Genomic DNA, 15,142 nt, shown 5'->3' with positions numbered 1-15,142 from the left:
TTATTCAGTTTAATTGACCACTTCTGTTCATATTTCAGAATAAAAGGTAATGGGGGTTGCACCTATGTGATCCAACCATAGAACTGGCCAAAGCTGGTCTGATTTACTGGTGTTTGTCATGCACTAAGAACATGCACAAACCCAAACACCATGATCACGCAAGGTCAAGTGCCTTGTCACCCCGTGGTACCATCCCTGCATCATGGGGGTTTGGGGCAGGTCTAACACCCACACAGAGCCCTGGAGAATGGGAAGTGGGGTCCTGGCACCAGCCCTAGGGTCGCTGTTTCTTCCTGGCCAACTCGTACTCAGAAAGCGACACGGAAGGTCTTTCCCATCCCTGCTGAGCAGCACTTTTGCATGATTGCTGCCTGGTACTGCCTGGCGCCCGCTGCCCCATCTCCGTTCCTCCCTCCTCCTACGGCCAGCTCCATCCTCCTGCTGCATGGAGCCAGCCCTCCAAGGCTTCTCACCCAGGCCTTGCCCAGGTTGGGGCATCAAGTGTGCCCCAGAGCCCAATTAGTGCACTTTAAACAAGATGCCTTAAATAGAAGGCTGAAGTTTGAGAGACTTTTCTTGTTTCCAGTTTGCCCGCTTGCTACCCATTCCCCACAGGCTTCTCTCCACAGAGAAAATGCCACTAGGGTTTCAGTGCCAATTATGAAGTGCCTAGTGCTCGCTCAGTATGTTTTTGTGAGATACATAAACAAGGCACAAAGGGGGCTATTAAAAGTTTGAGGCAGTCACTTGTGCTGTTTATATCTGCTGTGATCAATTGCAGCATAATGTACAAGAAGCAGAACGATACATGGAGAATGTCTTTGTTCTACATACTTTCCATCTTTGAAATGTTCACAGCCTAGACAAAAAAATACACACAAAGTTGTTGAAATATTAAAAGGAGAAAAAAGGTAAATAAACAGTGCTTTAGCAGTCAATATGAACTACCCGAATGACAGTCAACTTTATTGAAAACATGAGTTATTGCAAGAAGAAATACAAAGCTGAAGTTCCGCAGCCATTTGTGATACCAATTGTGCCTTCTTGCCCAAATTCCTGCTCTACTCCAAGGCAGTATATCGACATATATATACATATGTACACTTTAGCCATGTCAGATGGGTATGGCAGCTTGCTATAGGTATGAAGGGCAATTTGATATCCTTGGCTTTCACTGGGAGCTACAGGCTCCTGACCCCTCTGTGGGGTGGGTGCACACGGAGCTACGCGTCTGTGTTTACTGCAAGACCCGCTCCATGAGCAGTGTGAGCCAGACCACAACTGCGTGTCTGGAGCAGGTACCACAGCAGGCGCTGCAGCAAAAGCACATCGGCTGGGGCCACGGTCTGAGCCAAGCACCTGGAGAGACACCTCACAGTATGAAGTGGGGCCAGAATTTTTCATAGAAATGTCTGTGGTTTAGTTTTGGACATGAACTTGATTTACTGCTGGGGAAATTTAGCAAGTGTTTGTGGCAAGACTGCTTTGTGGCAACAAGGTTTGCCTTGAGCAAACAGAGGAAGCACAGCACAAGACCTTGAGAAAGATTTTACAGGGAAAGACAGTGCTGCTGATTTTGTAGCCAGAATTCAACAGACACACCAGCACTGACTTCCTGACCTGTTAAGAGTAATATATAGTGTAGCACAACAGAGAAAATATTAAGAATCTGAGGCCTCTATCAGCAAGCCCAACCATATCCTAACTGGAACTAGCAACCCCCTTTCCACCTAGCCCTTCGATGAGCTCACCTGTACTGCTCACATCCAAATAATCACACGCAGGACCAGTGACCTGCATGGCTAGACCACTGCACCACGCTGGAGTACTGCTACTCAAGACGTTTTTCCTAAATTGCCCCAGCACCTGTATGCTGCATGACTAACATAATCCTGGGCAGCACAACGTAACGTGCATTAGGTCTTTCCCTCCCCCATACTCCTTAAAACACGCCATGGCTTTATGTGTTGCGGGGCTGACCCAAACAGTGTGCCCAGCAGCTACTTCCAGCTCAGAGAGCCATACCCCCACGTAACTCAGGCCAACTCTGTTTCTTCATCCCCGGACACACGGTGGACACGCTCCTCCGCACTGTAGTACACCTGCCCACAGCGCAGACGTGGCTCTTCCTGCTGGTACCAGAGCTGTTCGTTGAACTCTGGGAAGAAATAGGCAATTTCTCTACTAGCTGATGCTGGTGAATCTGTTAGAAAAGAGGAAAAGAAGATGAGAGATGCCAGTCTGGCACCGCAAATATGTTCCAAACGCAAGGGCAGAAGCCATAAAGAAAAGCATCAGGCTTGGTCACACCAGGACAGGCGTTGAGTGGAGTCTGCAGAAGCGAGCAAATCATTCACTTTGACTCCTAGAACAGAAGGCAAGCAAAGGCAGACAAAGCACCACCATTCACGCCTCCCTGAGCTCATCTTTGCCCAGCACTCAGCCAAGAAGGACAGGTCTACCTGAACCATGAGTGGTATTCCTGGTGTCAGTGAGGCCATAAGCTCCTCGGATGGAGTCCGGGACGCTGTTTCGGGCTTGGAATACTTTGGTGGGTCCCATCAGGGATCTCCAGAGGGAGACAGCATTCTCATGGGCCAAGATATAAGCCCACATGGGGCCACTGAGAAAAGGGCCAGGGAAGAGCAGAAGTAGATAAGGTTACAAAAGGGCATAGCTCCTTCCTTCGTATGAATACAGCAAACGCAAAGAAGCAAGGAGCTGCCATGCAGTGCTTTCTGGGAGAGGATGCAGACCCACCATGACACTAGGCACTGCGACCGTGGCTCAGAAGCAAAGCACGTGCGTGAACGGCCTCCGCCTCGGCGACGTCACCCACACCCTTTGGGGATGCCACCCCACCAAGCACCACCGTTGCTACAGCAGAGCTGGCTCCCAACACTTCCCCACCCGCGAGCCCAGAGCCTTCCACCCCGGTACGCCACAAGCACCAACTCCCGACGAGACGCACCCCCGCCGAGGCGGGCCCCGCCGGGTGCCGAAGCATCTCCCGGCAGGACAGGGGCCCAACCCGCAGAGCGAGGCGCGCTCCCTCCAGCGCCCCGTGCACGTACCTGGCCATGAACTCCACCAGCCGCTGGTAGAAGAACCGCCCTGCGGGAGAAAGACGGCCCGAGTAACGCAGCCCGGCCCAGCCCCGCCGCCCCCGGCCCTGCCCGGGCCCGGCCTGGTGCCCGCGCGGCCTCGCCCGCCCGGGGCCCGGCCCGCTCACCCGCGTGCTCCCGGTAGAAGCGGCGGCTCTCCTCCAGCCCGCAGCGCAGCTTCTTGGCGCGCACGATGAGGAGCCGGTTGCTGAGGATGGTTTCGTGCACGGCCTGCGGGCAGAGGCGCAGCGCTGGGCGGGGGACGCGCGCCGCCGGGCCGCCCCGGGCCGGGCCGGGCCGGGCCGGGCCGACAGGCCAGGCCAGGCCAGGCCAGGCCATGCCGAGCGGTCCAGTCCGGTCCGGTGGGCCTAGCCCTCACCTCTAGCACCAGCGGGTGGGCCACAGCGTCCGGCTTCAGCAGCGCCAGCGTCAGCTGCAGCGGCCGCCCGCAGCGACCCGTGGTCGCCATGGCGCGCGCCCGGCCGGACAGCATCGCGCCGGTGACGGCAGGGGGGCGGGGCGGGGCGTCGCGCGCGTGACGCACCAACAAGGGGGAGAAGGGCGGGGCGAAGCTCTCGGGGGCGCACAGAGGGGCCGGGCCGCGAGGCGGGGCCTGAGGCGGGGCGCGTCGTGTCGCGTAGCAGCGGGGCCGCGGCGGCGGCGCCATGGCGGACGCGGCGGCGGCGGTGGAGCAGGCCTGGGATGAGGCCGCGGCCGGCGCGGAGGAGACGGTGAAGATTATCTGCCTGGGCGACAGCGCCGTGGGCAAGTCCAAGTGCGTGGCCGCGCGGGCGCTCCGCCGCCCGGCCGGTTCTCCGCGGGGAGGTGGGGGGCGGGGCGGCCCGAGTCGGTCCCGCGGCCTAACGGCTGTGTCCTGCCCTTTCCGCAGGCTGCTGGAGAGGTTTCTGATCGACGGCTTGTATCCTTGCGCTGCGCCGCCCGCGCCCACGTGGTTTCCGTCTGTTTTCCCGAGCCCGCGGAGCCCCGCGGCGGCGGCACGGCCCGGCACGGCGGGGCGCGGCGGGAGGTGCGTCCCGGGGAACGGCGGCGGGCCCGGCCGCGGGAGCGGGTGCGGGTGCTGGTCCGGCGCCGGCGATGCGTGCTCCTCCGTGGGCTCCTTAACGCGGGCGCAGCCGCCCCCAGCAGCTCTCCACCTTCGCCCTGACGCTCTACAAGCACCGCGCTCGGGTGGACGGGCAGGCGGTCCTCGTGGGTAAGTGGGGGGGCCCTGCTGGGTGTCCCGTAGGCCCCGGGGTCAGGGTGGTGCCGGCTACGTGGGGAGAGAGAAACGGCGACGGCGCTGTTGGCACGTGCGGCGGTATATGGGCCCAAAAGCCTGGCAGGGGTATTCCTTATGGGGGGCAAGGAGGTGCTGAATAGTGGTTTGTAGGCAGGGAGATGGGGGAATGAAGGGATCACAGAATGGTTGAGGTTGAAAGGGACCTCCGGAGGTCCTTCTGTCCAGCCCCCTGCTCAAGCAGGGCCGCCTAGGGCCGGTTGCCCAGGACCCTGTCCAGATGGGTTTTCAATGTCTCCAAGGAGGGAGACTCCCCAACTCTCTGGGCAACCTGTGCCAGTGCTCAGCCACCCTCACTGTGGAAAAAGTGTTTCCTGATGTTCAGAGGGAACTTCCTGTGTTTCGGTTTGTGCCCGTTGTCTGTGGTCCTGTCACTGAGCACCACTGGAAAGAGCCTGCCTCTGTCTTCTTTACACTCTTCCGTCAGGTATTTGTACTCATTGATGAGATCCCCCTTGAGCCTCCTCTTCGCCAGTCTGAAGGGTCCCAGCCCTCAGCGTTTCCTCACAGGAGAGACGCTCGTGTCCCTTCATCATCTTTGTGGCTCTTCACTGGATTTTCTCCAGTATGTCCATATCTTTCCTGTGCTCAGGAGCCCAGAACTGGACACAGTACTCCAGGTGTGGCCTCACCAGTGCTGATAGAGGAAAAGGAATAATTTGCCTAATGCAGCCCAGGATACCATTAGCCTTCTTTGTGGCAAGGGCACATTGCTGGCTGCTGGTCAGCTTGGTGTCAGCCAGGACCCCCAGGGCCTTTTCTGCAAAGCTACTTTCCAGCTGGGTGGTCCCCAGCATAAACTGGTGCTGCTGTTCCTCCCCAGGTGGAGGACTTCGCACTTCTCCTTGTTGAACTTCATGAAGTTTCTATCAGCCCGTTTCTCCGGTCTGTCGAGGTCCCTCTGGATGGCAGCACAACCCTCTGGCATACCAGCAATTGCTCACAGTTTTGTGTTGTCTGCAGGCTTGCTGAGGGTGCAGTCTGCCCCATCATCCAGGTCATTAATAAAGATGTTGAACAGGATTGGACCCAGTGTTGACCCCTGGGACACACTGCTAAGGAACTGGTGTCCAACTAGATGTCATGCCGCTGATCACCGCGCTCTAGTCTTCAATCCACCTCACTGTCTGCTCATCCAACCCATGCATCGACAGCTTCTCAGTGAGGCTCTGACGGGAGACAGTGCTGAAAGCCGTGCTGAAGTCTAGCAGACAGTAGCCGCTGCTTTCCCCTCGTCTGCCAGGCCAGATCACTGCTCAGTTGCTATGTTCTTCAGCTGTGCCAGTAATCTTTTACATTTGACTTCCAGGCAAGGGGATATCTAAGTCAAAGATTATCTTTGTTTTTTTCAAGGAATTAAATACCTGTCAAAGTAATTGCTGTGAGAATCCTGGTTTAGCTGCGTTAGTCACTGTTAGTCAAAGTGCTTGTTGCTCAGGATGCAGTGTCATGATGGAACTAAGCTAAAATTTAAATTTCATCATGAAGTTAAACTGGCTGCCCATGAAAGTTGCAGTCCTTTTCCCCTGTGTACCACCAGCATTCACTTGTAGGCCTGTTCCCATCCAATGTCAAGCCAGTTTAGGACGCTAACCATGTGCGTGAGCCGCTCACAAAATAAGTGAATGGGTTTCTACTCATTTGGTTTCCTAAAACATGTCACCAGGGAGGCCTGCGCACGCCAGTGATGGTGAAAGGGGCAGGTGGAAATGCACACGCAAAGGAAGGGAGAGTAGAGAGTGGGCTTGCGCTTTCTTGCGAGCTAGGTGTTGTATCAGTTCAGCTGCAGCATGAGACTGTCTTCAGGCCCCTTTCCTGTGTCAGTATAGTAAATAAATGAGAAGAAACATGCCATATGCTAGTTATAAAATAGTCTACAGTGGGATTTAGCTGCCTGTCGGCACCAATTCTAAAAGTCTATGCCATAGCTTACTTTAGTAGATCTCCTATTCAGTTGCCGGTTTTTAAATACATTTTAACACAATCTTCCTATTACTGGTCATCCTTTTATTGAGTATTTTTGATTGGTCAGTTCTGTTGGGTGTATGTACCAATTGCTATATTTCAAATTTATAGAATATTTATATTCTTTCTCTGGGTATATCCAGCCTGTGTGATCTTATCCTGAAAGATATCTCAGCCTTTGTTATTTTTTTTTGGCAGGCTACAAGTATCCTAGCTTTACCAGTCATCTGTTTATGTCATACTCTCAAATATCCCTTAACTTCAGTTTTACCACAAGTGCTAACTTTCTATTTTTTTATGCAAATGGATCATTGCTGTAACCTCTGTGAATTAGCCTCTTGACAGCACAGCATTGTTCACTGTGTGTTACAGATGGAAGTTCAAGAAAAGCATTATCTTACTCTGACGCTTGAGTGGATAATTCTCTACTGCTGCCTGTATCGCCACAATTTCCATGTTTTCAGAGAATCGCACCTCTGGAAGGGACTGTGAGAGGTCATCTTGCACATCTCTGCATGGGAGAAACTCTTTACTTAGTGATACTCTTCACTGATCTATATGTATTTTATGTATTTAAATACTTCCAATGACAGAGACTGCTTAGGCTGTCCATTCCAACATATCAGGGTTCTTACTGCTAGAAAATCTTTCTTTCCTGATACTTAATGCAAATCTTCTTTATTCAAGGTAAACCATTTTTTTCCTGTGTTTCCTGGACACTGTTTGCACCAGCTTTCTACATGTTTCAACACTGTACCTTTATTCACCTTTATTGTGAATAAAAAGCTGTACACGAGCTGGCAGTGTGCGCTCACAGCCCAGGAAGCCAGTCACAACCTGGGCTGCATCAAAAGCAGCATGGCCAGCAGGTCGAGCAAGAGGATTCTGCCCCTCTACTCCGCTCGAGACCCCACCTGAAGTGCTCTGTCTAGCTCTGGGATGCCCCGTACAAGAAAGACAAGGACCTCTTAGAGCAGGTTCACAAAAATTATCAGAGGGCTGGAACACCTCTGCTAAGGAGAGAGGCTGAGAGAGTTGGGCTTGTTCAGCCTGAAGAAGAGAAGGCTCCGGGGAGACCTTATGTCGGCCTTTTAGTACCTGCAGGGGGCCTGCAGGACAGATGGGGAGGGACTTTTTACCAGGGCCTGTAGTGACAGGACAAGGCAACAGAAAGTGAGTGAAAGAAGGTAAGTTTAGACTGGACATAAGGAATAAATGTTTTATGCTGAGGGTGGTGACACTCAAGAACCACTGGAACTGGTTGTCCAGAGCAGCTGTGGCTGCCCCCTCCCTGGCAGTGCTCAAGGCCAGGCTGGATGGGGCTGGGAGCAACCTGGTCTAGTGGAAGGTGTCTCTGCCCATGGCAGGGGTGTTGTACTAGATGGTCTTTAAGGTCCCTTCCAACTCAAACCAGTCTGTAATTCTATTTATTCTCTCTTTTAGGGTAAGCAACCTCGCTTTATTCCGCTTTCTCACAGGGCATGGTTTTCTAGATCTCTTGTCATTCTTTATGGTTCTTCTGAATTCCGTTCAGTTGGTTCATGTTTGAAATATGTTTTACAAAGATAGAGATGGTTCTTCATCAGAGTCTTATCGGTGTACATCATCACTTTGAGTGAGGAAACACTGAAAAACAACTCCTATCCGTAATATAGTGAAACATCACCCACCTGTTTTGCTGGTTGCGTTGTTCCTAACCTGGTTGGTAATAATGGTTTCAATAATAAAGTAATGCAAGTAAACAGGGATGGTTTATGATATGGTTCCATATAAGTTCATAAGGAGAATTAGAAACCATCCTGGGAGGCAAGAAAGATGATGAACAGTGCTTAGCTGAATATGAGCTTCAAAAGAAGGCTGTATTCCAAACAGCTAAGGTGATCTTTGCATCTAAAACCAGAATATCAATTTCAGAGATTTTATAGCTAACCCAAATTTGAAACATTACACTAAGACTCCTTTTTGAAACCACTACAGCAAGACCGTGTCTAATTCTTATTCCTGTGATTCAGTAAAAACATTGAAAAATGGTGGAGGTTTGTGGTGCGTTGACCTTGGCTGACCACCAGGTGCCCTCTAAGCCACTCTCTAACTCCCCCTTCTCAAGGAGACAGCAGGAGGAAATACGATGAAAAAGCTCGTAGATTGAGGTAAGGACAGGGGGGTTACTTACCAGTTAGCATCATTAGGGCAAAACAGACTTGGCTTGGGGAAATTAATTTAGTTTATTGACAATTAATTGTAACAGAGTAGGACAGTGTGAAGTAAAACAAAACTAGAAACACCTTCCCTCCATCATCCCTCCTTTATTCCAGGTTTAACTTCACTCCTAAATCTTCTACCTCCTCGTCCCCACAAGCGATGCAGGAGAGTAGGGAGTTGGGGTTGCGCTCAGTTCATAACACTTTGCCTTTGCTCCTCCTTCCTCCTCACACTCTTCCCCTGCTCCAGCATGGGGTCCCTCCCATGGGATACAGCCCTTCACAAACTTCTCCAACTTCGGTCCTTCCCATGGGCTGCAGTTCTTCAAGAACTGGTCCAGCATGGGTCCTTTCCATGGAACAGACTGCTCCAGCATGGGTCTCTCATGGGCCACATGCCAGAAAACCTGCTCCTGCATGGGCTGCTCTCCACAGGCCACAGTTCTTGCCAGGAGTCAGCTCCTGTATGTGCTCTCCATGGGCTGCAGCTTCCTTCAGGGCGCATCCACCTTCTGTGGTGTGGGGTCCTCCACAGGCTGCAGTTGAACATCTGCATCTGCATCTCTTTTTTTCCTTGTAACTGAGGATTCTGAAATGGCATGTTAAAAGGATCAGACAATTTTAGAAGCTAAGCAAAACTACCCAAAATGAATGCAAATGTGGTCTGATGAGTACTTGTCTATATTTTGGGCAGTTTAAGAAGTCACCATCCTGCAAGTCTGATACAATATCCAGTCAGAAACTAATTTCAGTGTAAAGTAAACCCTAAGGAAAGGGGCTTATTCAGCTTAGGTGGGGTCACATGCTTCAGTCTAGCTTGCGGAAGTTTAACTGCATCTGGTGGTTCCTAGTTGAAGCTGTGTAAATTCATACAACAAATAAGACACAAATATTAGCCTGTACATCCAGTAAGAGGAGGGAGGGAGATCTCTGCCTGAGGCATGCAAGCAGAAAAAGGCATTAAAATGTTGATGACTGTTCAGGTATGCTTCGTGATACCCAGTCTACAAGGTGCTTAATGGGTTGGGACCTGTCTGTCTCAGGCTGGCTTACTTACCCTGCACAGTCCTGGAATGAGTGGTGCCCTTGGAAAGAGCAGAGTTAGACTGTCTGCAAAAGGGGATGGAACATTCCCATGGCAGGCACATGGCTCGTTATTGCTATGTCAGAAATCGAGCTGTTTCAAGAAGTTTGGGGTTTGTTTCCGGTTGTCATCTCTGGTCACAAAGTACTATACACTGTTATCACTCTTTGCACTTTTGACTAGCTTATCTTTCTTGTCTTTTATAAGTCATGCCTGCCGATGGCTTCTCTTTTGCTGATGTGTTTGTAGCAGTGTTCAGTGTAGGCATAACTCAGCTAAGCCTATCTAAGAAAAGGTCCTAGTTCTGCATAATCTCTTAGCCCTGGAATGTTTTGGATTAGTGAGGTGAAACCTAATTTGTGACCCTGAGTAGGTGGACTGGGCTTTGTGTCCTGGGTTTAAGTTGTGAGTAAAACAGAACTTGGAAAGCTGTGTCATTCTAAGCCTGCTTTTTGTGTCTTACAGACTTCTGGGACACAGCTGGACAGGAGAGGTTCCAGAGCATGCATGCATCCTATTACCATAAGGCTCATGCTTGTATCATGGTAAGGGTAGTGTCTCAGCTGTGATCTGGTGGAATTTTGACTAATAACAATCCCAGTTGACACTTGGCCTGTATGTTACTCTTTATGATTACACAGCCTTATATTTCTTGTCTCTTCCAGTGGTTTAAGAAACTTTCCTATATTGTTCTCTCTTCTCTCACCAGATAAAACCAGTGTAGCTGGGTATGTTTAGCTCTCCTTTGTCTTTCCTGGTAGCACTCTTACTACATTTCCTGGCTTTGCTGTCTTCTAAATTTCCTTACTTTTGTCACTGTGTTTCCAGTAAGGTGGTACGTACAACAGAATGTGCTTATTTAGAAGCAGTCCTGTCAGAGATGATGCGAGGGAGAGGGCATTCCTTTCTTGCTCTGTGATGTGACTATTGGATTATGTAGTACAAAACTGCTCTGACATGTTCTGCAGGGGTACTACGTAAGATGTTCTTCTCTGGTCTCCTGCCCTCTGTATTTTCCTATACTTTGGGTTTCCTATTTATTAGCCCAAATCAGACTTGTTTCCTGACTCCTAACCTGCTTAGGTCTCTTGGTTTGTACCATTGTTCTGATTTTCCACTATTTCTCATCACTTGGGAACATCAATCAACTTCATTGATATCTGAATTGTTAAAATAGAGAAGCCTCACATCAGACCCTGCTCAGCAGAACAGATCTTTCCCAGTGCTTGTTCGCTGTCACGGGTGATAGAGTACTTGGCATAGTACCAAATAAGAATGTAAAGGAAAATGAGGGACTGTTTCCTGCATCATGCAAAGAAACAGGCTGGCTGCATGTTTCAAGGCTTGCTGGATATTCTCCCTTTTCTCTTTCATCCTTTCTAACAAAGGCCAGTCTCCTTTGTTGATGTCCTGCTGGGAAAATTCTGGCTTCTATACTTGTGTTTGGTGCAGTGGGTTGATCAGGAGCTGTCCTGCTGTTGGCCCCATGATAGCTGGTTCTTTTTCGGAAGGTGTTTGATGTGCAGCGGAAAGTCACCTACAGGAACTTAAACAGCTGGTACAAGGAGCTGAGAGAATTCCGCCCAGAGATTCCTTGCATTGTGGTGGCCAACAAAATTGACGGTGAGTATATATCTTCTTGTTTCAACCTCTCAGGATTGTGATGTGATTCTCTTCTGACCTGGCCGAGAAAGAATGTCATTGATCTCTTAGGTCGAGATGAGTTCTTGATTATTAGTCCCTTGGGGCTGTATTTTATCAAACGAATAGCTGGGTCCTTTACTGACCTTGCATGCTGTCTTATCAGCTCTTGTCCTTGTTTTGCTAGCAATTGAAAATACAAATTTGATCCATTTAAAGTTTATTCAAAGGATATCCTTCCCATTCTGTCCTTACCACGCTGTCCATTTCACCCAGCTGATTGGAGCAGTACCCAGCCAAGATTTGCAGGATGTCTTGCTGGAAAAGGAGCATAACCTATTACATGGCTTCCCCCTGGTATAGTCCGTAACTGCCTTTGTATAGCTAATTCAGCCTGCAGGTTTCCATGGGACTCAATATACCTGCTGCCAAAATTGTTCACCTTCCTCTGCAGATGACTGAATCATTCCCTCCTCTTAGGAATGCCAGCTAGGCATTCATTATTGCTGTCATTTGGGTTGTGGTCTGTCTCCTGCACCCTGTGAGAGAACATAATGCTGACATCAACAAGAGCCACATGCCCTTAGGACCACAGTCTCCTGCTATTCTCTGTCAAGTACAGTGTCAGACATGGGCTTCCCTGCTGACATCCATGGTAGAAATCATTGCAGCTATGAACAGCTGTGTCCCTCTGAATGAGGTGTCTGGGCTCCCACTGCAGTTACGGAAGTTCCTTTCATTCAGTGGTATGGTTTAGGGTGTGATTGATCCTACCTAATAAAAGCCTTTCCTATCGGATGTGTCGAACCAGCCTTGAATCCACCGATTGCACGGACTGTACGGGAAGTCCGAGACAAATGTCCTTGGTGTTGACAGCCATATTGTAGACAGAACCTCTGTGTAGGTGAATACTGCTCTTGGTGTTCTATGTGTGAGTGGACGCTGCTCCCAGGGAGTCCTCTACCTTGCCTTCGTTTGGTGTATGCCACCCGGACCAGGAAATAATCAGCCCACAGCTCTTAACAAAGGCTCAGTCTGCAGAATAGTTGATCCAGCTCCCTGCGGAGAGCTAGGGAGCAGCTGCCTGGGCAGTGCTCGCTGGCAAGCGTTTGGAGTCTGAACTACTTCAGCTGTTGCTTCTGTGAGAAAAGACGGATCATCTGGAGTCATCCTCCTGCTGGCACACAGGCTGTCTATCAAACTTTGAGCTGTTGCTGCTATGTCAGCACATCCTGCCAATACACAGTAGATTGTTCCAAAACTAAAATAAAGCCTCTGGCCTGCTGAGGTCGGGGTAGCTGGACATAACTGCCTGTTAAGTAAAAAACATGTCACAGTTGAGTCATTTGTATGCTGCAAGCCTGCCCTTGACTCACAGGAAGGTAGGTAACATGGCATAAGGGCAGTGGGGAGGTCAGGTTAAAAAAAGGCCAAACAGGAGGGAGAGGCATGTCTAGTACTGGCAATGGCATCCAGGTCATGTGGACACACAGCAAAAATCATAGGGACATGCCTGGAAAATATTCATAGTTGCCACAAAGCAAGCGAATGGGTATGTTCTAAGCTGCAAAGCATTATTCATTTATAGCATGTCAGAATCCCACCACAATTTAGTCAAGCACCATGGATAAACCAACAACATGGATAAACCATTTCCACGGTTTGCTGATGCCGTTGCTTTTAAAACCCTATAGCTTTTGGGGAGGACTCTCCTAGCCTTGTACTACAATGAGGAGGCATTGACAGCTAAATTGGACTCTGGTCTCCACCTGTTCCACCACTCCTGCATGTGTTGGCATCCTGCCTACAGCGATGTCTTACTGACCATTTCTCCTTTTTTTTTGCCCCCCAGCGGATATGAAGGTGACCCAGAAAAGCTTCAACTTTGCCCGCAAGTTCAGTTTGCCCTTTTACTTTGTGTCTGCTGCAGATGGCACCAATGTAGTGAAGGTAAAACACAGCTATTTGGCTCAGCATCCATGAGACCCCAGTACAGTCCAAGGACATGAAGACTGCTGTAGGCACAGGGCCAGTACACCTGTTTGTCTACTTGTGAGGTCCTGGTAGGTCTAGGTAGTTGCAGAGGTGCTTTTTTTTCCTGGGGTGTGGGAACAGTTTCCATATGTTACAGTAACCCAGTGCTCCTTACGCTGAGTGACAAGCATTCTCCTTCTTATCAGCTCTTCAATGATGCTATCAAACTGGCAGTTGCTTACAAACAGAACGCAGGCGATTTCATGGACGAGGTCATGCAAGAACTGGAGGTAAGAAAGGCTCTACTTGCTGCACTGCTTCTAGGGGATTAGCAGCTCTGCTCTTTTTTCCCTCAGGCAAAGCAGAGCCTGTGGCAAAGGGTGAAATTTAGCAGGCATGGAAAGATTTGCCTTGTGCTGGTGACACCACAATGTTTGTGTGCTGCTGGTGTCTAGGTTGGAAGGGGTGAGGTGGTGACTCTCTTAAGAGCCCCTGCTGCCCTAGAATGGGTTTGAAAGAACCACAGCAGAGTGTAGCTGTTGCTCTCATGCTTTTCAGCCGTTCCTTGTCCTGCTCCTTTCCAGAGCTTTGACCTGCAGAAGAAGAGCGAGAATTTGTCGGATAAAGAGGAGAGCTGCCCTGAAGAGAAGCCCCCATCCACCTAAGACCTGGACCCTGAGTCTGTCTTTCCCTTTGCTTTAGATTTCTGGGGCTAGGTAGAGCTGGCCTTCACAGCGGAAAGTGATTTTTCTCACGCCCTGAGAGCTCTGGTGATGGGCACCTGGGCCACTCACCTTCTCATGAGGGGCTGTCTCTGCATGACCTTCCTCGACTCGGCCCTAGCCACTGCACATCACGGTGAAGGAAGGGGCAAGAGTATCCACATGGATGCCAGTTACTGCATGCTGCTTCAAGGCAAAGCGTGCCAGGGGAGTTAAGCCACTCTTGGACCTGAAGGGAAGGGCCCTGCCCAGGTGCTTTAATGGTACCTCCTGAGGAAAACAAACATTAAAGAATTTTTTTTTATAAAGCTTTGAGCTCGCATCCTTCCTGCACTTCTGTTATAAGGCAGTCCAGTGATCACATAGTGCAAGTCCAATGCCAGCCCTCCTCATTGCTTTCACAGCCCAGTCAGTGCTGCCTCTCTGCCCACCCCTGTGATCTCTGCTGCAGAGTTTCTTTGGGTTTCCTTCCCCATTCTGCTGTGGAGCAGCCAGATCCAGTACACTTCTGAACAGGGGGGATTTCTCCTTTCAGGTCAGCTAGAGCTGAATCAGGTGGACTCTCACACACAGGAGGCCTGTTCTGTCCCAGCCTGATGGATGTGGCTGCTGCTGTTCCCATGTGTGTGTTCAGGAGACTCACGCTGTGTTCCAAAGAACCAGATACACAAACACACAATGTGAATGGCAAAGCAGATTGACATAGACAGAGCAATGCCTTTACCCACACCCATGTGTATGTCACCACCACATACATAAAGATGAACACAGTCCAGTCCTTTTCTGCCTTTCCAGCTGACTAGGATTGGATGTTTACTAGTGAAACATAAATGCACCTTCACGCCCCAGCCTGTTCATAAATTCCTCAAATAACACTAGGGAAATTAAGTCCAGGTAATATCTGTGGCTGAATGTCATGGGTCTTACCCAGTCATTGGTGCAAACCTTGGGTCTTTCAAGAGCTGTCTTCTGGGCCATGACAGAGTCTGGTTTCAAGTTCATTGATGCATTGTGCACAGACACAGGGATCCCACCAGTAGCCGGCCTGAGACACTTCGAGTTTCCAACTGCTGTCCCCAAGCCCTCTAGCCAAATGTGACCTGTATCCCCTTCTTCCACTACACCCTCACCCTCCTCTTGAACAAGGCACAGTT

At 50.2% G+C, this 15,142-nt stretch overlaps 2 protein-coding genes across 3 annotated transcripts; one reads left to right on the top strand and one right to left on the bottom strand.

Annotated features, from left to right (window-relative positions):
* Positions 1-830: 830 nt before the first annotated feature.
* On the bottom strand, positions 831-3,573 carry NME6 (NME/NM23 nucleoside diphosphate kinase 6). 2 transcript variants are annotated; one of them, XM_086475408.1, is made up of 6 exons: positions 3,484-3,573; positions 3,233-3,335; positions 3,075-3,114; positions 2,463-2,623; positions 2,026-2,203; positions 831-859 (listed from the first exon to the last, which is right to left on the bottom strand). In XM_086475408.1, exons 1-5 carry the CDS (start codon positions 3,571-3,573, stop codon positions 2,037-2,039), a joined length of 561 nt encoding a protein of 186 aa, XP_086331534.1. In that variant the 3' UTR covers positions 831-859; positions 2,026-2,036. The 2 variants fall into 2 exon arrangements, with proteins under 2 accessions (XP_086331534.1, XP_086331529.1); XM_086475403.1 differs by lacking the exon at positions 831-859 and having other exon boundaries at positions 2,003-2,203.
* A 196-nt stretch (positions 3,574-3,769) lies between these two features.
* Positions 3,770-14,303, top strand: RABL2B (RAB, member of RAS oncogene family like 2B). The gene is made up of 8 exons (XM_086481241.1): positions 3,770-3,879; positions 3,994-4,023; positions 4,238-4,317; positions 10,117-10,196; positions 11,163-11,274; positions 13,145-13,242; positions 13,473-13,556; positions 13,851-14,303. Exons 1-8 carry the CDS (start codon positions 3,770-3,772, stop codon positions 13,929-13,931), a joined length of 675 nt encoding a protein of 224 aa, XP_086337367.1. The 3' UTR covers positions 13,932-14,303.
* The last annotated feature ends 839 nt before the right edge of the window (positions 14,304-15,142 follow it).

Source organism: Leptosomus discolor, chromosome 1 (genome assembly GCF_034619465.1).
Source record: "Leptosomus discolor isolate bLepDis1 chromosome 1, bLepDis1.hap2, whole genome shotgun sequence".
Taxonomy (NCBI): domain Eukaryota; kingdom Metazoa; phylum Chordata; class Aves; order Leptosomiformes; family Leptosomidae; genus Leptosomus; species Leptosomus discolor.
The sequence above is the reverse complement of the archived record's forward strand: the minus strand, read 5'-3'. Positions and strand labels throughout refer to the sequence as shown.

Coding starts and splice junctions, on each gene's coding strand:
- NME6 (XM_086475408.1), bottom strand. CDS start 3,573: ATGGCGACCACGGGTCGCTGCGGGCGGCCGCTGCAGCTGACGCTGGCG. Junction 3,336..3,483: donor CCCACCCGCTGGTGCTAGAG/GTGAGGGCTAGG, acceptor CTCTGCCCGCAG/GCCGTGCACGAAACCATCCT. Junction 2,624..3,074: donor CTGGTGGAGTTCATGGCCAG/GTACGTGCACGG, acceptor CCCTTTTCTCAG/TGGCCCCATGTGGGCTTATA.
- RABL2B (XM_086481241.1), top strand. CDS start 3,770: ATGGCGGACGCGGCGGCGGCGGTGGAGCAGGCCTGGGATGAGGCCGCG. Junction 11,275..13,144: donor GGTGGCCAACAAAATTGACG/GTGAGTATATAT, acceptor TTTGCCCCCCAG/CGGATATGAAGGTGACCCAG. Junction 13,243..13,472: donor ATGGCACCAATGTAGTGAAG/GTAAAACACAGC, acceptor CCTTCTTATCAG/CTCTTCAATGATGCTATCAA.